Consider the following 24,819-nt stretch of genomic DNA (forward strand, 5'->3'; position numbering starts at 1 on the left):
ATGAACTTTGCAACCTAGTGATAGAACTTACATTTTATGATTTATTTTATTAAAATACCTCTCAGAACCTAGAAGATTTATTGGATAGCATCATATCTATAGATCATTAAAAAAGTTTTTCTCCTATGTCTCATTCTTTTATTCATTTATCAGATATTTATTGTGTACTTAAAGGAACTGTGTTAAACCTTAGAATTCAGTGGAGAGCAAAAACTGACAAGAGTCCCAGGCCTTATAAACATGTTGGTAAAGGAATCTGATTTTCTTTCTTGATGACAATTTACAGATTAGGAATGTTTCCCCCAACTGTTTCAGCTTAGTTTAGCAGCATCAGATGAATTTGTCATATAAGTGTTAAGCTAAATCTTTATCTGCTATGGTCTAAATGTTTATGTCCTCCCAAAATTCATAGGTTGAACATCTGATATCTGATGTGATGGTATTAGGAGGCAGGGCCTTTGGGAAGTTCTTAGGTCTTGAGGGTAGAGGCCTCATGAATGGAATTAATGCTCTTATAAAAGACACCCCAAAGAGCACCCTAGCCTCTTCCATTATGTGAGGACACAGCAGGAACTCTGCAGGTTGCACCTAGAAGAGGGCCTTCACCAGCACCTAACCAGGCTGGCACCCTGATCTTGTACTTACAGCCTCCAGAACTGAGAAGTAAATTACTATTGTTTGTAAGCCATACAGTTTATGGTATTTTGTTATAGTAGCCCAAATGGTCTAAGACATGTCTTTTACCATGTAAAAGACACTGGCTTTTTTTTTTAAGAGGTAGTTAATTTAATTTATTTATTTACTTTTAAAAAAACTGAAGTATAGTTGATTTACAGTGTTTCAAGTGTACACATATTTATTATACATATACCCATATTATTCTTTTTCAGATTCTTTTCCATTATAGGTTATTATAAGATACTGAATGCAGTTTCCTGTGCTATACAGTAGGTCCTTACTGTTTATCTCTTTTATATATAATAGTGTGTATCTGTCAATCCCAAATTCCTAATCTATCCCTACCCTCCCTTTCCCCTTTGGTAACTATAAGTATGTTTTCTATGTCTGTGAGTCTGTTTCTGTTTTGTAAATAAGTTCATTTGTATCATTTTTTTAGATTCCACAAAAAAGTGATATCATATATTATTTGTCTTTCTCTGTCTGACTTATTTCACTTAGTATGAATCATCTGTAGGTCCATCCATGTTGCTGCAAATGACATTATTTCATTCTTTTTTTATGGCTGAGTAATATTCCATGATATATATATACCACACCTTCTTTATCTGTTCATCTGTAGATGGACATTTAGGTTGCTTCCATGTCTTGGCTATTGTAGATAGTGCTGCTATGAAGAACATTGGGGTGCATGTATCTTTTTGAGTTAGAGCTTTCATCTTTTCCAGGTATATGTCCAGGAGTGGGATTGCTGGATCATATGGTAACTCTATTTTTAGTTTTTTAAGGAACCTCCATACTATTTTCCATAGTGGCAAGACACTGACTTTTTATTATTCTTCCTTGTCCTTAACCACTGATGAATTTGCCGAAAGCAACAGTATTGAACCAACTATGTAAGTCAGTCATTTCTAAGACTGAATATTTATAAGGAAGGGAATTGGTCTAGGTAGGTGAAAAATAACTATAAGATTGCTAAAGAGAAGTAGTATTCTTTTTAATGTGGGAAGGAAGAGTAGCTCAGCATAGATCTCTTGAACTGTTGTTTCTCTTAGCAAACCTGAAGGAAATTAAGAAGTTGGGCATATGTTGATTCATTGTTAATTATAGAGTATAGTGATAACAGGTTTGGGTATTAGTCACTGTTCTCCTAGTCTTTGACAGTAGCTCTTAATGCAGGAAGAAAAGGCTTTTCTTTCTTTCTTTTTTTTTTTTTAATAGAATTAAGAGCATTTCCAGTACCATTCCTTTGCATATGGCAGTGCCTTGGATTTGCGCCTTGAAATATTTAGCTTTAGCCAGGTATAATTCCAAGATAGACTTTTGTTTACTCTTCTTTGTATTTGAAAGTAATACTGCTGATGAATTAAACTTATTTTTATGGATAATCATAACATGACATGGTTTCTTTAAGATGAATATAGATGGATTCTGTTGTTAAAATAAGGACCAATAGTGATAATAATAATTCAAAGCTTATTATTGTCTCTTGTATTGCTTCCTACCTAATAGAAATATAATTAAAATGACAGATTCATGACATTTAATATCATTTCATCTTACAAATTCCTGGTCCCAATTATTTCAGACTTTCAACTGAATGGGAACTCTTGATTTTCTGGCCATGACCCTTAAACTATGAATTAAAGTTGCCATAAGCTTATCAAATGCTGATCAGAGTTGAGGGTCCCATAAAAGATGTATACTGATTATTAAGAGAAAAGGCTTGGGGCTTCCCTGGTGGCGCAGTGGTTGAGAGTCCGCCTGCCGATGCAGGGGACACGGGTTCGTGCCCCAGTCCGGGAGGATCCCACATGCCGTGGAGCGGCTGGGCCCATGAGCCATGGCCGCTGAGCCTGCGCGTCTGGAGCCTGTGCTCCGCAACGGGAGAGGCCACAGCAGTGAGAGGCCCGCGTACCAAAAGAAAAAAAAAGAAAGAGAAAAGGCTTGAACTGGGGAGGAATTCATTACCCTGGGCAAGTCAGTGACTAGGAAACGTCAGTAAGAGGCAATTCAGAGGCCAGATCTAAGTTAAATGCTAGCTCTGGCCTTGTTACTGAACAAAGTTCGTATGCCCAACACACAGTGAGGCCAAACAAACTGAAATGTTGGAGTTTGGAGCAGAGAAAGGTTTATTGCAGGGCCTTGCGAGGAGATGGGTGGCTGGTACCCCAAAATCTCTGAACTCTCTGAAGGGTTTCAGCAAAGCACTTTTAAAGGCAAGCTGAGGGAGGGGTGTGATTAGTTGCACACTTCTTGATGTTGGAATCCTTTGTTCTTGCAGCTGTCCACTTAGGTCATGATGTTCTTGTAAACTTCCAACAAAACAAATGTTATTCTCTGTTCTGCAACTTTTTATCTATATATGAATGGACCATTAAAAGCCAGAGCCCTGGGACTTCCCCGGTGGTACAGTGGTTAAGAATCTGCCTGCCAGTGCAGGAGACACCAGTTCAAGCCCTGGTCTTGGAAGATCCCACATGCTGCGGAGCAACTAAGCCCATGCACCACAACTACTGAGCCTGTGCTCTAGAGCCCATGAGCCAGAACTACTGAGCCCGTGTGCCACAACTACTGAAGTCCAGGCGCCTAGAGCCCGTGCTCCACAACAGGAGAAGCCACCTCAATGAGAAGCCCACACACTGCAATGAAGAGCAGCCCCCGCTTGCTGCAACTAGAGAAAGTCCACGTGCAGCAATGAAGACCCAACACAGCCAAAAAAATAAAATAAATTTTGAAAAATTAAAAATAAATAAAGGTCAGAGCCCTAAGAATAGGCTATCCTGTGTGTTTCAGGTTATTGGCAACATTATTTGACAAAAGGTGCAGAGCCAGCATAACCAAGCACAGGCAACAGAGCACAAAGGTTAAAGTAAAAGAAACAGATCTGATATGGAGTCAGATTTGTTCTTCCCTATTACAACCTTAAAGTCAATAAAAGAAGGTAAAAATGAGGTTATCATCCCCAAGAACTTTTGAACTACGGAAATAAGTTTTCCCTTTGGGAGTTAGTTACAAAGGCAATATATAATTGTTCATAGCATGGTTGCAGTTGCCTTAGAAAAGGAATGCAGCATACCGGACTTTTTAGGAACTAGCATGAATTTATCTAAAGAAAAGTGTGTCAGCCAGAAGAGTGATTTGTAAATGATAGAAACATAGAAAAAAGGAGAATCACAGAGTCAGATGTTAGTACTGCCCATCCAGATACTTTATAGGGAAAAGGGAGTCTTTTTTTTTTTTTTTTTTTGATGTGGACCATTTTTAAAGTCTTTATTGAATTTGTTACAGTATTGCTTCTGCTTTGTGTTTTGCTTTTTGGCTCCAAGGCGTGTGGGATCTTAGCTTCCTGACCGGGGATGGAACCCCACACCCCCTGCATTGGAAGGCAAAGTCTTAACCACTGGACCGCCAGGGAAGTCCTGGAAAAGGGAGTCTTGTTAAGCTGGCCCTACCCTTTCCATCTTGGGGGCACATCCCTCTGGTAAACTGGTGCATATATGTAATGGGTAAGCAAGGTTCCAGGGTCTAGGCAGGAAAGAACTGGTTTTTCAGGAGTCAGCTATGAAATAAAGTGGAATTTAAGATTTGAACCAGAGAAAGGTAAAAGCCAGGAACTGCAGCATAAATCACCTATTCAGAATAATCAGAGCCAGTGGAGATTTCATGAAGCTCAGTCTATAGAAGAAGAGGCATTTATACAGCAGAGAGAGATCTGGTTTCATAGATCTCATAGAGATGCATGCATCAGACCATCTGACTGTCCTTTGAATATCCTTTGATGATTCATATGACACATCCATTTCCCCTTGTTAGAGTTCACTCCAAGTGTGCAGCCTTCTGATGTTTTGACTCTTTAGGTACAGTGTTGGTAAGGCCAGTGCCAACATCAGGCTCTCTTACTATTTTTCACTGTAGAGTGATAACTTGGCATATTGTTTTGTTTATTATATTTTCTTTTGGAACTCAAGGGACAGTTGAGATATTTTTATACTCCCTGGTTCATGGCACACTATAGTCATCAGTACATTTAAGCCTCCTCTCTTACACCTTATTTTCCCCTTTATTCTCTTGCTGTCGCTCCTAGTTTGCCTCCAGCTTCCTGCTGCTAGAAATAGTACTGTGATAAACATCCTATAAATTTCCTCAGGGACCTATGTGAGAGTTTCTCTGGGATATCACTGGGAGTGGGATTGCAGCATTGTAGAGTATACGCCTATTGACTTCACCAGATTACTCCCCCAAGTTGCTGACTGGGCTGTACTTTCATGATTTTTTACAATTCTGTTGGATATAAAAGTGGCATCTTATTGTCATCCTTTGCCTTTTTTTTTTTTTTTAAACTAGCTGTATTGGTGACCATTGCTTTATGTATTTCTTTTTAGGATTTCCCTTTTTGTTAATTATTATTCATATCACTTGTCTATTTTTCATTTGGGATTTTTCTTTTTCTTGTTGATTTATAGCAATTCCTTATAATTTTTATATCTTTTTTGGTTAAAGTGTAGTTGATTTATTATATTAGTTTCAGATGAACAACATAGTGGCTCAGTATATTTATAGATTATACTCCATTCAAAGTTATTATAAATTTTTTTTTTTTTTGGCGGTATGCAGGCCTCTCACTGTTGTGGCCTCTCCCGTTGCGGAGCACAGGCTCTGGACGCGCAGGCCCAGCGGCCATGACTCACGGGCCCAGCCACTCCACGGCATGTGGGATCTTCCCGGACCGGGGCACGAACCTGTGTCCCCTGCATCGGCAGGTGGACTCTCAACCACTGCGCCACCAGGGAAGCCCTATTATAAAATATTGGTTATATTCCCTGTGTTGTATAATATATCCTTGTAGCTTATTTATTTAGTACACAGTAGTTTGTACCCCTAATTCCCTACCGTTATCTTGCCCCTCCCCACTTCCCCCTACCTACTAATTACCACTCATTTCTTCTCTATATCTGTGAGTCTGTTTCTGTTTTGATGTATTCATTTGTTTGTTTATTTTTTTAGATTCCACATATAAGTGATATCACACAGTGTTTGTGTTTCTCTGTCTGACTTATTTCGTGAAGCATAATATCCTCCATGTCCATCCATGTTGTTACAAATGGCAAAATTTCATTTTTTATGGGCAAGTAATATTCCATTATATATGTACCACATCTTCTTTACTCATTCATCAGTTGATGAACGCTTCGGTTGCTTCCATATCTTGCCTATTGTAAATAATGCTGCTGTGAACATTGGGGCGCATGTATCTTTTTGAATTAGTGTTTTCATTCTCTTTGGATATATCCCCAGAAGTGGAATTGCTAGGTCGTATGGTAGTTCTACTTTTAGTTTTTTGAGGAACCTCCATACTGTTTTCCATAGTGGCTGCACCAATTTACATTCCCACCAGTGGTGTACTAGGGTTCCCTTTTCTCCATTCCTTCTCTCCAGCATTTATCATTTGTAGACTTTTTGATGATGGCCTTTCTGACTGGTTGAGGTAGTTACTATGCAAAATATATAAACATCTTATACAAGTCAATAGCAGAAAAAACCCAATCCAATTAAAAAAAGGACAGAAGGCATAAACAGACATTTTTCCTAAGAAAATATATAGGCACATGAAAAAATGTTCAGTATCGTTAATTATTAGAGAAATGCAAATCAAAACCACAATGAGATACCACCTCACCCCTGTCAGAATGGCTATCATCAAAAAGAACACAAATAGGGGCTTCCCTGGTGGTGCAGTGGCTAAAAATCCACCTACCAATGCAGGGGATATGGGTTCAAGACCTGGTCTGGAAAGATCCCACATGCCACAGAGCAACTAAGCCCGTATGCCACAACTACTGAGCCTGCGCTCTAGAGCCTGCGAGCCACAACTGCTGAGCCTGTGAGCCACAACTACTGAAGCCCACGTGCCTAGAGCCCATGCTCCACAACAAGAGAAGCCACCACAATTAGAAGCTCGCACACTGCAATGAAGAGTAGCCCCCACTCACCGCAACTAGAGGAAGCCCGTGCACAGCAATGAAGGCCCAACACAGCCAAAAAAACCAAAAAAACCCACAAATAAGCATTGGCGAGGATACTTTTTAAGGAATACATACATAGGTAGTTAAAACATGAAAGAATAAAAGGATACAAATCAAGACCATGGTTACCAGGAGGTTGACAAGGATTATTATTAGGGATGTGCGCATAGTAAAATTCAAGAGCCAAGGCCAGACATGGTGCCCTGGCAGGGGTGCCATGATCATAGTTTGGAAGCACATTTAGATGACTTGGTGTTGTTTGGTAGCCTGGTCTAGAGAAGAATGTCTGTTGGAGGGAGGGCAAGGAATGTATTGTGGTAATAACTTTACTCAAGAGAACTTACTAGGTTCCAGGTGCAGTTAACCCCTGTAATAACCCTAGATAGACGCTCCTTTTTTTGTTGTTATTGTTAAAAGGATGAGGTAACCAAAGTCACGCAGAGATTAGTAAATTTGCTTGAGGCACCGCAGTTCACAGAGTTGAGATAGAAAACTAAGCATTCTGACTCTAGAGCCAGTACCCTTATCACTATGCTGTATTGTCTTGATATTAAAGAATTATGAAACCCCCAGAGCAAGGGTCAGTAGTAGGAAGGCAGGAGATGGTCTGGATAAATTTCACAGATTGAATGTTTTTAATTGTGTTAAATACAAATTGTAAGAGTGGGGTGGTGGGGTGAAGTAAATTTGTGTTTTTATTTAAAGTTCCCAGCTGTCTTGTTTGTTTGTTTGTTTCAGTGGGTAAGACTAGAGCAGACAGGGGTAGGATTTGGCACAGCAAAATCCCTTTATGCCCTTGGAATTATGGCCTTGTGTGAAAGTACTGTTCACGAAGCATCTCTAGATAACTTGGATGCAAATGTGCACCTTCTGCCTTTCCCATTCTTTGCTGAAGCTGGGTGACTCATATTCTGAAGGGGCTTGCTTGGCAGGGTAGCTGCTATCATTTCTGCCCTGTATATACTGTCACCAGAGTGTGGAAGCTGTGAATGGACAGATGCTATGCTGCAGTCAAGAGACAAAGCTTTCTCAAGGGCGTTTTTCTGCTGTGGAATGTGTTTCATTTTTCATTCACTCTGGGAGTGAGATATATAAATGATCTAGCTTTTGTGTTGATTCGGCAGGGGATCATTGCACTTGTGCAGGTTTGGCTGCTTTCATTTGTTAATATTTAAAGTAATAAACGGCAGTGAAGGCTGAATTGAGACTGCTTAACTTTGTGACTCAGAGAAACACACTTGGTGTAGGGGATGGGGGAAGGGCTTTTATGTTAGGGGTTATTTAATTTCTTTTTTTAAAAAATCAAAGAAATATGTATATTTGGATTTTTAAATAATATATTAAAAATAACTAGGCCTTTAATGAAAAATAGTAGTTTTTGGCCCTATCTCTTCCATTCCTGATTTCTGTTCCATACTTATTTTATTCAGTTCTTTTAGCTATTTCTTCTAATATTTCTAAATAATATTCTTTTAATGTACATCTTGATTTTTTCTATTTTAGATGTCATTTAATGATTTCTTATTATAGAAGATATTAGCTCTGAATGTTCTTCTCCATACACATATACTCTTTCCCTCCTCCAGTATTTCCAAAATAGTTATATCACCTTTTTTTTTTTTTTTTTTTTGGTTAAGTCAATATGCAGTTGCTACTATGTCTGTGTAATTACTTTTACTTCTGAGCCATATAGTGAATTAAAGTTACATTTCCTTTCTTTCTTGTGTAACTTTGTTTTTTTATATTAATAATTGTTTCTCTTTTCATTTGTTTTGTTTTCTTGGTTTTCCTTCTCCTAGACTTCTGGCAGAAATGAAAATCTCCTTTGACTATATTCAAATACTTTAGGTATTTTATAAGTTTAATTTTTTTTCCTAGTGACATCCTGTATGGAGCCCTCCAGCCTCCTGTGTTGGCCTGACAATTTTCTTTGCCCCCTCCTATGTTCCTTTGTCTCCTGGGTTAAACCAGTGTCACCTTAATTCTTGGTTTACTTCCTCATTTGATTAATTACTTTCTGCGTAATTTCCTGAGAAAAAGGTGTAGGAGAAATTTTTTTGAGATTTTGCATACTTGAAATGTCTTTAGACTACCATTACCTTGATAGTTAGTTTAGCTTGATATAAAATTCTTGGTTACAAATAAAGTACAGAAGATTTAAAGTATTGCTTCATTATTTTCTAGCTTCCAGTGTTGTTATTGAGAAGTCCAATGTCATTCTAGTCATTCTAGTCTTTTATTGACAAGTTGTTTTCATGAAAGATTTTAGGATGGTCTCTTTGTCCCCAGTGGTCTGCAGTTTTACAGCGATGTGTCTTAGATGGGTTTTTTTTTGTTTTTTCCTGTTGATTATGCTGGCTCCCCAATGATTTCTTTCATCCTGGAAACTCATTTCCTTCAGTTCTGGGATATTTATTGTATTACTTCTTTTGTAGTTTCTTCCTCTCTGTTTTCACAGTTTTTTCTTCCTAGAACTCTTTTATTAGAATTGGACATCCTGGAATGATTCACCAGTTTTCTTATATTTTCTCACCCATTTATCCATTGTATTATGTTTTTTTGTTTTACTCTCTGGCAGAATCCCTCAAAGTTCTATCCTATCATTATTACTGAATTTTGTTTTAAATTACAGCTATCCTCTTTTTGCCTTCTGAAAGCTTTTTTGGGCTGTGGATCTTTTTCTCCTGTTTTGTTATATGCTGTTCTTTTTTCAGGGATGTACTATAATCTTTATGCTCTCATGAATGTTAATTATTATTTCTTTGGAATCTTCTTTTATTCCTGGAATTGTTTCTGTTTCCTCCAATTTCCTTTTTTTCTGATTGCTTTAGGTCTCATTCCTTCATGTTGGAAGCTTTATTCATTATATGGTGTTCTTTTCCACTCATATTTAAGAATGATGCATTAAAAATTTGACAGAAAGCTCTGTGAATGGGGCTAGTTTTTACCAACTGGCAGATATTACTGTACAGTGATCAGAAGAGAGTCTGGCTTCTCATGGGAGAAGGACAGCAACTGTCAATATTTCTGGGTCTTTTCCCCTGGCTGAATTTTCCCAGTGAGGAATCCTTCATTCTCCTTCCTAGGAAGGCATAAGTCTGGCTATCAACACTTCGGGAGCTCAGTGTGGGAAGGGCACCAAGGGCATCATTTATTACATAGTCTTTGACTTAATTTCCCTGTTTTAACATCATCAGCTCTGTTTGGTGCCCTGCAGTAGTTTAGACTCTGTTTTAACCTCTGTAGAGAGTAAAACTATCATGTGGAAAAAGCCTGGCAGAATAGAGTAGGGGTGATGATCTGAAGGTCTTAAAGCCTTTTAAAAGACTTTTAACCAGTTCTCCTGTTTCCATTTCCCAAGCTCATGTGGCAGACCTACCGCACTGGCACATGCACATATACCTCTTCAGAGGTTCTTGGTACCTCCAGTGCCTGAGCCTTTCTGCACATAATGGGCTTCATTCTTATAGATTTCTTTCCTCTCCCCACCCCTCCGATCTCAGAGAGATAGCATTGAGTGGTCCTGAAGAGAGATCTTAGTTCCCTGCCCAGCAATTGAACCTGGGTAGCCTGGATGAAAAACAGGAATCCTACCCATCAGATCACCAGGGGTTAGAGGCTAGAAGCAAAGTGGCCCTGGCTCTTACCCTGTTTGAAAAATGAATTTCTCAAGTAGGCAAAAACTGTAAAAAAAAAAAAAAAAAAAAAAAACAAAGTTTATTATCAGAGACTCAGCATAACATGTAGGAGAGTACACAGACAGGCAGTTCGTTTATTTAAGTCAGAAGCAAGGCAGAAATACACACCCGGAGAAAAAGGGTATGGGCATCCTCTCTAATGAGGAGGAGTGCAGTAAAGAGGTGATTTAAATCACTTATATAGGACAGTTCTGAGTCTTTGTTTACCTTTGGTCAGTTATCTTGTTTCTTTCTTCACACCTGACAGGTCCTAGGACCCTCCCCAACATGCGTGCACAACATTTTGCTATGATGGAGTCCACCGCAGAGGCCTGGGGGGGTATGTCCACACTTATTATGGGGTGGCGCCCCCTCCCTTTTTGACCCCCAAGGAGCCTTTCTGAGCATGTGCAGACACGGAAGTTTTCCTTGACCTCAGGAGTGGTCATCTTATCTCTTTACTTCAGCAAGCTCAGCTCTTGCCACTAACTTTGTCCTTGGAGTGTCTAGGGAAAACAAAGCTTCAGTTTTACTCTACTTGACAAATACCAGCTGTTCAGCCCAGGGGCATATCTACCTACTACCTCACCTCCGCTCACCTGTCTTCTCCACCCTGTCCCCAGGGCTTAGTTTTCAGTCTTTTATTTTGGCCCAGTTATCTACTTTCCAGCTTTCAACTTTAACATTTGGAGGAGGGGGTAATTGGGGCTGGTTTCTTATTGGTCTCTGTATCTAAAAAGAGGTATGTAGGGGAGACAGATTAAATGCTGCCTTTAAGTAGAACTTTGTTCAGTCTTGTGTAGAAGGGCTGTGAGCCTGAGAATGCCTCAGCTGTCCACAGCCCACTGTTAGGTAAGTTCATTGTGTTCAGAATCGTGAATGGGTGCCCTTGACATCAGCAACTGGAACTTCCATTTTTCATATCACTGATATTTTACTTACCTTTCAGTTAGCTTTGTTCCCTTCTTAGCAAGATTCTTATCTGCTCTAGGGAAAGAATATGATCAGCTTACTTAAACTAAGACTTTTAAGTCTTAACTCTCCTGTAAATATTTGTGTTGTAAAAGAGGATTGAAGCTATAAGTGGTATTATTTTGGTTATCAACACATCTGTGAGGGAGGATGTGTTTGGGTTGAGACTGGAGTGAGGAAGACATGTAAGCCTGTGAGAGGTGGAGGAGTAAATATGTATGTCAAGCTAAGAGAGTATATAGACACACCTCCATATTAGTGAGGAGTTTAAAAAGAATTTCCACATTACTTATTTGCATTCTTATTTCTTGAAAATATATGCTTGAATATCTGTGTGAAATAGGTTGGTTTTACATCTCTTGTTTCACAGAAATTTCTCTTTTGAAAATCAGTTTCAAGCCTTGGCCAACTAAGTTGTTGAACAACCTAAAATGAAAGTTTAAATTCTTGGGCTTAAAGATATTTTTGGCAGAAAGTTCATTAAAATTGCAAGTACTGCAGTTTAGATATTTTTTATATTATACTGGGATGAGTGCTAGAGCTTTGGTATATAATATAAATATTTCAAATAGGGTTAGTTTACTTCACAGTAAGACACTTGATTATTAATAGCAATTAAAGAAAGAAATACTGGAGAAGTTTGAATATATCTGGGTTCTTAATGGTTAATCTTTTAGCAAGAAATAAAAGGAGTAAATAAAAGAATGTTCAAAAGTAAAAGGTAAAATGGAGAGAGATCTGGGAATCTTCCCTTAACAACTTAAACTTGAGATGCAATGTTTAATTTCTGTTAAATTGATTTTGACCTAAAGTTTTTAGTACTATGGCAGCACATTTGTCCTCTTTGATGAGAGCAGTACTTTTGATTTAATTTTCTTTTTCTTTTTTTTTTTTTTTTTTCTTGCGGGACACGGGCCCCTCACCGTTGTGGCCTCTCCCGTTGCGGAGCACAGGCTCCGGACGCGCAGGTTCAGCGGCCATGGCTCACGGGCCTAGCCGCTCCATGGCATGTGGGATCTTCCTGGACCGGGGCACGAACCTGTGTCCCCTGCATCGGCAGGTGGACTCCCAACCACTGTGCCACCAGGGAAGCCCGATGTAATTTTCTTTTAATTAGATTTTATAATCTTATATTAGCATATGTTAAACAATCTTTATGCATATATAGTTTTAAAATAAAGTTAGCATGCTTTATGATGGATATTCTACAACTTTACTCATTTACTGACTGAGAGGCATCATTGCAGCACAGTCTTTCTTGCAGCACTGAGTTACAAGCAGTTTAGTAAAAATAATTTTTAAATCTGGAGTATTTCTGCAGAGCGCCGGAATTCTTTCATAATGATAAGGCAAATTCTACCTGGCATGTGCTGGCAAAGTAGTTTAATTATTCTAAATGTATCATTTCTACTGATTCTTCGGTATAGTTTCCAAATTTTGTGACCATCCTTGACAAATATTAGACAAATATTAGAGCTTTTAGAGAGGCTAAATGTGTTGCCAATATTTCTTTTTCCTCGTCTTAAATTTTTTTTTTTTTAATTTTTGACTGCGTTGGGTCTTTGTTGGTTCATGCGGGCTTTCTCTAGTTGCGGCATGCGGGGGCTACTCTTCGTTGTGGTGTGCGGGCTCCTCATTGCGGTGGCTTCTCTTGTTGCGGAGCACGGGCTCTAGGCGCGCGGGCTTCAGTAGTTGTGGTGCACGGGCTTAGTTACTCCACGGCATGTGGGATCTTCCTGGACCAGGGCTTGAACCCGTGTTCCCTGAATTGGCATGCGGATTCCTAAGCACTGCGCCACCAGGGAAGCCCAAACTTTTTCATTATTGTATTTGTTATGGTGATCTGTGATCAGTAATCTTTGTTACTACTGTTACTCACTGAAGGCTCAGATGATGGTTAGCATTTTTTAGCAATAAAGTATTTTTCATTGAGGTATATACATTGTTTCTTTAGACATAATGCTATTGCACGTTTAATAGACTACAGAATAGTGTAAAGATAACTTTTATATGCACTGGGAAACCAAAAAATTTGTGCAGCTCTCTTTATTGCAGTATTCACTTTATTGTGGTCATCTGGAACCAAACCCCCAATATCTCTTAGGTATCCCTCATATACTGTTATTTTGATCTACTAAGGAGTAGGTTTCTCAGTAGAAAAGGATTTTTCAGCCTGAGTGCGGTATTTAGCTGTCCTGTGGCATCAAGTGCTCTTAGGTAAATTGTGTGCTCTGGAGCCAGTCTCCGATATTGTTCAGGTTGAATGGCGTGTGTTCTCTTCTGCTAACAAACCCAAGAGTACCACGTGGTGTCAGAGCAGTGCTGGTGGAACCTCTAGGGTTAGGACCTCTGGTCAAAGAGGGCATTAGGTTGGTATGGAAAAAGATATTAGCACCACATTGATTATAATAATAGTGCTGCTTTCTGATGATATGATCCATTTCATTCTTAGTGCAAGGTTAGTATTCCCAGCTTTATATAATTAGGAACAGTAACTGATTTTCTACTGGAAAAAAATACTGTACAGTTGTTCTGGTTATCTACATAACAAACTACCCCAAAGCTTAGTGGCTTAAAACAACTGTTTAAGGCTTCCCTGGTGGCACAGTGGTTGAGAGTCCGCCTGCTGATGCAGAGAATGCGGGTTCGTGCCCCGGTCCGGGAAGATCCCACATGCCGCGGAGCGGCTGGGCCCGTGAGCCATGGCCGCTGAGCCTGCGCGTCCGGAGCCTGTGCTCCGCAACGGGAGAGGCCACAACAGTGAGAGGCCCACGTACCACACACACACAAAAAAAACAAAAAAAACCTGTTTATTATATTTCATTCTTCTTTGGATAGAGTGAGCTCAGCCGGGCAGTTCCACATAGGGTTTCTCATTCTGTTGCAGTCAGATATTGGCAGAAGCTGTAGTCTTCTGACAGTGTGGCTCGACTAGGTGTGGCATCTAACATGCATCACTCACACAGCTGGGACTGCTTAATGGAGCGTCTCCTTGTGGCCTCTCCACGTAGCTTGGGCTTTTCACCACAAGGTGGCTGGATTCTGAGAGGGAACCTCCCAAGAGCATGTATTCTAAGAGACAGGAAGCAGAAGCTGCCAGGCTAGATAAGGGCTATGCCTAGAACTAGCTCAGCTCACTATTGTAATGTTTGATTGGTCAGAGCAGTCTCAGGGCCTGCCCAAGTTTAAGGCTGTAAAGAAATAGGTTCCAGGGAATTCCCTGGTGGTCCAGTGGTTAGGACTCTAAGCTTTCACTTTGGTGGCCTGGGTTCATTCCCTGGGCGGGGAATTAAGATCCCCCTAGCCACAAGCAGGGCAAAAAAAAAAAAAAGGAAAGAAAGAAAGAAATAGGTTCCAATTCATACCAGGGGAGTGTCAGATTTACATTTTTGCAGAAGAGCACTTGGGATGGGAGATATTGTTGTCATGTTTGGAAAATACAATCTGTTAGAAACTCTTGATTAAAAAAAATAAATAACCATATGATGCCTTAGAAGAATATATTAGTATATTCTTGCATTGCTATTGTATGTGTGTGTGCATGTTATTACATAGATATTGTATGTATGTGAGTATATGTTATGTGTATGCATGTATATATGCATACACACATGTGTACACATACATATATATGTGATATTTCAGTATCAATATACTTCATTATATGTGGCTTTAAAAAAAACACAAAACTGCACTTTTAATTAGTGTCCACAAATCTCAAAACCATCTAACAGTTGAACTATCTTTCCCCTGATGATTTGTGTTACCACTCTCCATGAGACTTTTTAATATCTTTTCCTCTGTTTTCAAACCTCTAACACCCCCTTCCACTCTACTCACTCTCAGCTGATGACTTTGCTTTTTATTTCCTTGGCAATAAAGCAGCCAGAGGAAAAATTTAGTTCTATCACCAAGTCTCCCAACTACCTGTGTCATTACTCAGTTCTGTGCCTTTCCTCTCTGTGACAATAGAGTATCCTGGTTAAGCGAAACCTCCCCCCCACCTTTTAACCTGGGACCCATCTCTTCTTGACTACTTAAGGATTTAACACCTGCATCATCAAATTTTCCCTTCTACTAGATTATTCTCTTCAGTATACAAATAGCCTAAAATTGTGTTTCTTAAAAAAAAAAACCCTCCCTCCATAGCACAACCCTGTTTTGCTACATTTCTCTGCTTCCAGTTACTGAAAGTTCTACAAAAGAGTTGTCTATGCTCTGTCTCCATTCCCTCCTTTCCCATTACTCTTGAACTCACTCCACCCACTCCATCAGTGGTCAGTGATGGCCACCATAGTGTCAAATCCAGCGGCCAGTTCTCTGTCTATATTTTATTTAACCTCTCAGTGCATTTAACAAAGTTCTCCTTAAACCCTGTTTTCAATACTCTCTTGCTTTTCCTCTCACTTCACTGTTTACTTCTCAATTTCCTTTGCTAGATTCTCCTCACTTTCCTGACCTCTAAATGTTGAAACTCGGTGTCAAACTTAGCATGTCCTAATTGAACCTTGTTTCCCTCTTCCAGACATGCTTCTCAGGCTAGGAAAAAGAATGATCCTTGATTCCATTCATATCTCATATCTAATCAATCAGCAGATCTTGACAGCTCTAACTACAAAACCTGTCAAAATTCCAAACTCTGAAATGTTTACCTTTACCATTCTTACCTTTGTCCAGTCAACCATCATCATGTGGATTGTTGCAATAAATAGTTTCCTAACTGGAACCCCCACTGTCCTCTTTGCCTTTTCATGATTTATTTTCAACAGAGCACTCAGAGTAATGCTTTCAAGACTTATGTCATATTACATCACTCTTCTATTCCAAATCTCCAGTGGCTTCCCATCTTGCTAGGAGTAAAAGCTAAAGACCTTAACATGGGCCTCCCTGGTGGCGCAAGTGGTTGAGAGTCCGCCTGCCGATGCAGGGGATACGGGTTCGTGCCCCGGTCTGGGAGGATCCCATATGCCGTGGAGCGGCTGGGCCCGTGAGCCATGGCCGCTGAGCCTGCGCGTCCGGAGCCTGCGCGTCCGGAGCCTGTGCTCCGCAACGGGGGAGGCCACAACAGTGAGAGGCCCGCATACCGCAAAAATAAATAAATAAATAAATAAAGACCTTAACATAATTTACAAAGGCCCTGCCTAATCTGGTCTGTGTTGCCTCTCTGACTGCATCATCACCACTTTCCCCCTTGTTCACTTCGCTCCAGGTGCACTGACTTCTTTATTCTCTGTGAACATGCCAAGTTCACTTCCACATTGAGGCATTTGCTCTTGCTGTTTCTCATGCCTATAAAATTTCCCCAGTTTTCCTAAATGCTGTCACTTTATTTCATTCAGGTTTCTACTTAAAGTTCGGCTCACAAGGAAGCCTTTCCCTGACCATTCTACCTGAAGCAGTAACTTCTCCTACTTCCCAGCCAACGCACCCTTGGCCACCCCCTGTCCCTATTCTGCTTTAATTTTTCTTCTTAGAATCTTCACCACCATTATGTATTTGCATATGGTCTATTTCTGCTCTCTAGAATGAAAGCACCATGAGAGTAGGGACTTTTTTTTTTTTTTTTTTTTTTTTTTTTTTTTTTTGCGGTACGCGGGTCTCTCACTGTTGTGGCCTCTCCCATTGCGGAGCACAGGCTCTGGACGCGCAGGCTCAGCAGCCATGGCTCACGGGCCTAGCCGCTCCGCGGCATGTGGGATCTTCCCGGACCGGGGCACGAACCTGTGTCCCCTGCATCGGCAGGCGGACTCTCAACCACTGCACCACCAGGGAAGCCCAAGAGAGTAGGGACTTTTGATCACAACAAAGTAATAGCACTCAGCAGGTGCTCCATAAGCATTTGTTAATTGAATGAATAAATCAATGCTTGCATATGTATGTAGTGGATTGTTGTGTATGGCTTGATGGGAAAATAATAATCTAACTTTCTATTTTAAACTTAGACAGGTGGCCCTGATTTATCATAAAGAAATGCATGTGCTGGAAACAAACACCACATTGCCTTTATTGCTTATCTCAAGATCTCAATTTTGCAGATGTAATTTGCTTAGGCTTTGTTGCATTTGAGCTGGCAAGAATTTGAGTTCTGCCCATCTGCCAGCAATGTGTACCATCAAGGTGCTTAAGTTGTCTTCATATGTTCATTGAGTGAAGAAGGAACAGCTTGATGTAGTTAGAGTGCGTAATTTCTAATGTCTTCTACTTAAAAATAATTTCTCTTTAAGATGGACCTTTAAAAATCTGCTCTAGTGCTCTATTAGATGATTTCTAAGTAGTATGATGTTCCAAACATTTTAATCATAAGCTCAGAGCCACTTAAAAACATTAGCTAATTCTACTGATTTGTAATTTACTTTATAATTATAATTTTGTTTACAGTCACTTGAATCCAGCTTATTTTGACAAGTGTCTTTTTAGGGGAAATCCCAGATAGAGATTTTACTAACACTAATGTAAAGATTGATCTGTCTTTAAAAGCATTCTTTATAGATTAGTTACATTCCAAGAATTTTAATTATCATATAAAATTGTGCTTCTCTATAATAAAAACAGAGACTGAAAGATTCCAAAATCAAGATTTCACTTGTGAGCAAATAGAACTTTAGTTCTTAAACCTATATTCTTAAGTAAGATGCTAATTTTTGTTAAGCATCTGCTGTCATGGCATTTACATTTTTTACTTGTTAAAACCACTGTGATGTCCATAATTAAGTTCATTAAGCTGTTTCCATTTAACTCTTATAAAGGTGACACTTTTTTTGTTTTGTTTTGTTTTTTTAACATCTTTATTGGAGTATAATTGCTTTACAATGGTATGTTAGTATCTGCTTTATAACAAAGTGAATCAGTTATACGCATACATATGTTCCCATATCTCTTCCCTCTTGCGTCTCCCTCCCTCCCACCCTCCCTATCCCACCCCTCTAGGTGGTCACAAACCACCGAGCTGTGATGCTTTTTATTGAACTGAAAAGAGTAGAACTCTATGACACTAGGGACACATACTGTTTTCAAAAGCTAATTAAAGCTAGATGAGGCCTGGAAACCTGGAATGAATCTCACTCCAGAGACTGTAGCTTTATGTTGAAACAGTTCTTTAAAATAGGGCAAGTGATTCTCTCTCTCCCTACCCAAACTTGTGTATCCTTCCTGGAGAAACCAGAGATGTTGCTGGATGGTTGACATCTTTGTCATACATAGTAACTTCTGTCAGAGAAAACCACTCTAGGCTCCTGTGTTTCTTTTGGTTCTGATTAAGTTTAGTAACTTACTGGAAAATTAATAGTCCAGGATAGAGTAGAGATAGACAAATGGTACTTTGCATAAGCCAGATCAATTATGTTGTTAGATGTCACCTTATAGAGATTTTTAGACAGTAGGAACTAAGGACTTTGGTTTAAGATTCTTAAATAAGCCTCTCTTTACATTGCCTGTTTTTAGAGGTTCAGAGAATTGAGCACTTTTCATAGTTTAACTATTTCTCTTTTTTTTTCATTCCCTTTCCATATCCCTTTTTTATTTCACCCAACACCAAAAATGCCCTTTCAGAAACATAAAGTAGATCTTTTCTACAAGCTACGCCATGTGATGAATGAACTTATTGACCTTCGAAGGCAGCTCCTGTCTGGTCACCTGACTCAGGATCAGGTGCGGGAGGTTAAGCGGCACATCACCGTGCGCCTGGACTGGGGCAATGAGTAAGTATGAATGTCATTTGGGCATCTCTCAGTTTCATTTATGATAACTCAGTCCTCATACAGTTGTACCTGATCAAAGCTTATCTTTAGGGATTAAAGACATTGTTGTATTCTCCACTAAGCTTTGATCATTTTTACAATGAGTAGCCGTTTCTTTCAGTTTATAGCAAAGGACACTCACTGGTTCTACTCACTGAAACTCTCTCAGCCTCTATTTTCACTTCCAGAAAATTAAATAATTGGACTACATTAGCCTCTGGGGTTTCTTCCATCTCAAATTCCTTGATTCTAAACCTCAGTAATCAGAATACTCTTTTGTTTCATCTCTTAGTACCTTTGAATTTGGTGAATTTGGTGTCCTTTACATTTTATGGCCATATAATGAATCCGAATAAGTATATACTACACATGGGAACTGTCTACATCTGTACATCAGAATATTCTTAACTAATTCATCATTCAGAAATAGTCCTGTATTTATGCAGTGGGTATGACTATTTACTATTGCCATACAAGTAAAATTATAAGACTTTGGCATGGGAAGCTGGAGTAGATAGTACTCAGATTTTATTTCTTCCTAGATTTAATAATTGATATAATTCTCAAATGCTTTTGCCTCATTCTTTTAAAATCGGGTCCATTGAACTTTGAAGTGACTAGGTTGCTTCCTATTTAAGATATACATTTACCTTAAGTATATTTTAGAACAAGTCTTTAGCTCCTCTCCCCCTCAAGACATCATTGAAATGATAAAAAATAAAAAGAGTGGGAGGAGCGCAGCAATAAATGGGATATGTGAACCCATTTCCAGAAGCTGAAAATTAGATGGAGGATTAGTAACAGAAGAAGAAGCCTGTAATATATGGAGGAAACTTTAGCTAATGAAGGAGTTGGTCTGCCTTGCAGCTGCTAGAATCATGGAAGAAAGGGAGTGTGCCCTGGGGCTTAAAAAAAGGAAATGCTTAAAAGTATGTAAAGTAATAATTCACTACTTTTGCTACCATGAGTAGCAAACCTGGCAGCCAGGTGTTTCCCTTTCAGATAGACAAATACAAAGACCAATTGCCTAAGGGGAAACTGGGCAACAAAAGTTTGAACTGGGACTTTATTGCAAAGCCCTCCATATTGAGGCATTTAAGGGTTTCAAAGTGTAATGAACAAATCCCTTCCACTCACCAGAAAGGGAAGCTTGCTAGCCACCCACCCATGTACAAAAAACTCGTCACATTTCTAGTGCCTTTTAAATTTGAATGGGCAATCAAGTATTACCAGGTATTTGAAGAAATCCTTTCACAGGGAAGAGAGGGAGACCAGGATAAACAAAATACCTGGCCCTAGAGAGAGCTAGAGATTAGTAAAGAACTTTAAAAATCTCTGAGTATCCTCCAAGAGAATCAAGAAGATTCGTTATGCATTATAAAATGCTACGAAAAAGGAATGGAGAATAGGATTTCAAAAAAGAATTTAGGAAGAGAACAGAAAGATAATTTTATGTCATCTCTGGGAAAATAAAGCAAAAAGATGGGAAATGGTTGAGGAAAAAACAACAGTACAGAGATTCAATCTAGGGGATCCAACATCAGACATTATATTTCCAGGAAAAGAACAAAGGCGATAAAGAGGAAATTCTAAAGAAATGATAGAAGAGAATTTCCTAGAGCCAAAGGGCAGGTGACTTAGGATTGGAAGAGTCCATCAAATACCTAGTATAATGAATGGAGAAGAAAACCCAAAACCTACAGTGAGGCACATTAAGATATTTCAATATTTGGGGCTGAAGAGAAGATCCTAAAAGGTTATCAGACAGAAAAAAACAGGTCTTCTTACAAAAGAATAAGATTCACACCAGCCTCAAAAGTTTCATCAGTAACACTGGATGCTAGAATATAATGAAGTAATATCTTCAAATTTCTGTTGGGAAATGATTTGCCACCCAGAATTTTATAAACAACCAAACTATATAATCAAGTGTAAGGGCCAAATAAAGCCCTTTTAAAGTATTTAAGGATGCAGAAGTTACCTGTCATGGCTCCTTTCTTAAGAAGAGACTTGAGAATGTGTTCTTCCAGAAATAGAAGAGTAAATCAGGAAAGAGGAAACACGGGATCTAATAAACAGTGAATCCAACCCAGAGTGGTACTGTTCAGTAGAAAAGAAAAAAGAACAACTCTACATTAGTTATTTGTGACCTTTTGAAGTGACACCGTCCTATCCTTGTTTGTTTCATTAAATTACAACCTCTTTTGACTGTTAATAGGATTGCTTGGCATACACCACAAGACTCCTTGTATGATATAACATGAATTCAGATGTACGATAGATCGGACAGTGTTCTTTAAATCTAACTCTGGGCAGTAAAAATCTTAGCAAAATGTAGTATGTTAACTTACAGCATAGCTACTGATCCTGTCTCCTCAGCTCCAAACAGTACTATATGGTATCATTGTATTTATTTTAAAAAATCAAGAATGGTAGTAATTTGCAAACATAGCATCACTATGTGCCAAGCAAATTGTTACTCTTGAACTGATGACACTAATAGTTGTATAAATCATTATGTTGCAGTTTAACTGCACTATACATACCAGTAAATGAACAAGAGAAATATTTTAGAAATATCAATACCTCTTTATGATAAAAGTTAGAAAACAGACCAATCAGATTTTGCAGTCAAATCTGAAAACTTAAAGATGATAGCTTGGAAACAAGTTCAAACTATATTTGAAAAAGGCAGAGAACGTTATAAAAACCTGTCAATAAAGTACAGAGCTGTTCCACCTTCATTAATAACTTTTTCTCAACAAAGTGTATATGTGCTTGTGTGTGTGTAGGGAGAGTATTTATATGTTCATTTTGATAAACAATATAAACCAGAAACATAGTTCCATTTCCCCACACACACACCCCACTTTTTTCCCTTCTCCCTCCTTTCTCGAAACCCTGATCCTCCTCTCCTGGTGCTTCTGTATCTTCTTCCCTCCTTTCTCCCTCCCCTTCCACTTCTTTCTTTCCCCAGTTCTTCTTCTTTCCATTTTCCCCTTTACCCCCAGTGGAAAATACAATCACTTAAAAACTTAAATGAGAACTTTGTAGGTCTACTATTACTAAAGGAAAAAGATGTATTGCCTCCCAAACCAATAGGACAATTCTCTCTGGTTCTCACTCGAAGTAACCCTTTTAAAAACGTTCCTTCTTAATTTGAAAGAAGTGATGGTGTACTGCAAAAATAAAGTCATTTCGTACCAATAGGTTAGATATAGGAGACTGCTCCATGCAACAGCTGAGCACTGATAACCGTATCCATTCTTCCCATTGTATGCCCTCATAATTCTACTCTTCTTGTTCCATGACACTTTTATAAATGCCATGAAATATTGATAAGCTTAGCATATGCTGGCATGTTTTGGGTGCACAATCAGTATTTTCTGAATGTATTTTTACGTTGTAATTGATGTAATTAAATATTAATTGTATATAATTTTAAACTTTATGCCTTTTTCTTTAGACTCTTAGACTTTATAGCTCTGCCTTTTCAAAACCTATTTCAGACACCGTTAATAACAGCTATTAATAGTTTATTGAGTACATCTACCCGTGTCACTGTGGCAAGTGCATGGTCTAACTTATCTGCACTGTTATAATGAAATGCGATTATGCTCATTCAAGACAAGAGCTCCATTTTACCTAATGAGGAAATTCATAAAAAGGCTCAGAAGAACTTTTTCCAGTGTTGCATAGTGAGTGGTAGAACTGGTGTTTGTACCCAGAACTGATGCTAAAGCCCATATAATTTATGTAGGACCTTACTATCTTTATGATCATTTTTAAGTGTGAGTCTTAAAACCAGGAAAATTATTGTCAGTATCTCTAGTCTGTGGGTTATTTGATCTTTGTTCTGTTATCTATACCACATGTCTCATAATATATATATCTGCTTTAACACTGAGTTAGAACTTTCAAGGATAAAAACTAAACTGGTACTGTATTCTTGTATTTAGAGTTTAAGTTAAATGCAGAGCCCTCCACCTCTACATAACAACTATTTTAATTTTTTTTCCTGAGATTAGGAATTTTTATTTATTTGGCTGAAAATTTGAGGATTCTGGCATTAAATTTACGTGGCTTATACTTGTTGGCCTCTTTGCCTATGTGCACACTCATTCCATACGTGAAAATCATTAAAACTGTATTAGGTAGAAATCAGCATTTATAATATTGTGTTCTAAAATACAGGAAGGGCATAAAACAAGGTTGTATTCAAATTAACTAGCCATTATCTCTGCTCAAGTCTCCTTTTCAAAGATTAAGTCAGTTAATTACATCCTCTCCAAGGGAAATTTAAAATAATTTGTCTAGCAATGTAACTTCAATGTGTTAATTTAATATTTTTGACACCTTCCATAAAGATATAGAGAAAAGTTTCTTCTCAGTCTCTACTATCATCACTACAGTAAATATAGCATAGATGAGTTAAAAGTTGTGTTAACCCAGGACTGACAGCCTAATTGATCTTTGCCATAGAAAAATACCTAAGTAAGAAATACTTTACTCTTAGAATAATTTATAGGATTTTTGTATTTCTTCTTTAGGTAGAAAGTACAATTTGATTAAAATGTAAACATTTTATAAGCTTTTGTTGAATTAGAATAATGTTTCTATAGATTTTAAGTATCAAATGAAAAAATTGGTATCTTTTTATTGTGAAGTCTCATCATTTAAGACAAATCACCAATAAATGTATACTTTCTAGTTATTCTTTCTCTCCCTCTCTATCAAATTATTTCCCTCCCTCGCTTTTCTTTTGTACCTTCTCTCAGGTTTTCAAAGATCCTAACCTACCCATGTCCCTTTCTTCCTGCTTAGTTTATGTTCCTTACCAAGGGAATTGCTCTTGGAGGAAGCAACACAAGCAGTAGTTTGAGTTATACTATGCAGAGAATACTGCCACCACCACCACCCGCCCCCAACCCCAGTGAGTTTCCTCTGAGTAAATTTTTAGCTAGGACTCAGAAAAGTTTATGGTTCAGTACTATCTCTTTAAGGACATAGTGGTATTTTCCAGCTTCAGGACATCTGAAATTAGCAGAAGCTTCCAATGCCTTCTTAGAGTTCTTCTGATATAAGGTGTCGTACCCATCAATCGGTTTCTTGCCATACTTAAGAAGTCTGAGATAACTATGTTTAAACTATGCATGTGTCAAAATTCCTCTCAAGTTACCATGTTCAAATGATTAACTTACACACACACACTCATCCTTTGTGCATCTGTTTTGCTCATCAGCATACCCTGCACTTAGCATAGTGTCTGCACTTGATAGGCACTACATGAATGTATCTAAGTAACAAGGTGGGTTTTTCTTACGCCTGTTGGCTACTCATTCATCAGTCTATGTTTGTTTCCTTCTGGATTGATGTATTGACACAAAATTATTCCTCAAACTATTATGACCAAATTGATTACAATCATTTATAGCCATTAGTATTTAACTTCCTGGTTATTAGTAGGAAGGTGGCAGGTATAGTGGAAATATAATGGGTTCGGAGTAAGACAGACCTAGCTTGAGACAAGCTCAACTGGACTCCCTTAATAGGCTACTTAGTAACCTCTCTGGGCTTCAGTTTCCTCAATTATAAAATGGGTCTAATACTGTGTACTTCCCATAGTGCTTAGAGGGGATATACATAAAATACCTATTCCAAGTAAATGTTCAGTAAAAGGTAGCTATTATTAGTTATATCTTCTATTTTATTACTATATAAATATACCAT

General features: G+C 38.5%; 1 protein-coding gene across 6 annotated transcripts in view; it reads left to right on the top strand.

Annotated features, from left to right (window-relative positions):
- Nucleotides 1-24,819, top strand: part of DOCK3 (dedicator of cytokinesis 3) — a 422,568-nt gene that overhangs the window by 185,086 nt on the left and 212,663 nt on the right. For 5 of the 6 annotated variants that reach the window (XM_060109452.1, XM_060109453.1, XM_060109454.1 and 2 more), the window contains one exon: nt 18,902-19,050. The exons of the other annotated variant lie outside the window; for it this stretch is intronic. In XM_060109452.1, the coding sequence (XP_059965435.1) occupies nt 18,902-19,050 (149 nt within the window). The remainder of the gene's footprint in view (nt 1-18,901; nt 19,051-24,819) is intronic. 6 annotated transcript variants of the gene reach the window in all.

The sequence above is a fragment of the Mesoplodon densirostris genome, chromosome 10 (assembly GCF_025265405.1).
Source record: "Mesoplodon densirostris isolate mMesDen1 chromosome 10, mMesDen1 primary haplotype, whole genome shotgun sequence".
In the NCBI taxonomy this organism is placed as follows: domain Eukaryota; kingdom Metazoa; phylum Chordata; class Mammalia; order Artiodactyla; family Ziphiidae; genus Mesoplodon; species Mesoplodon densirostris.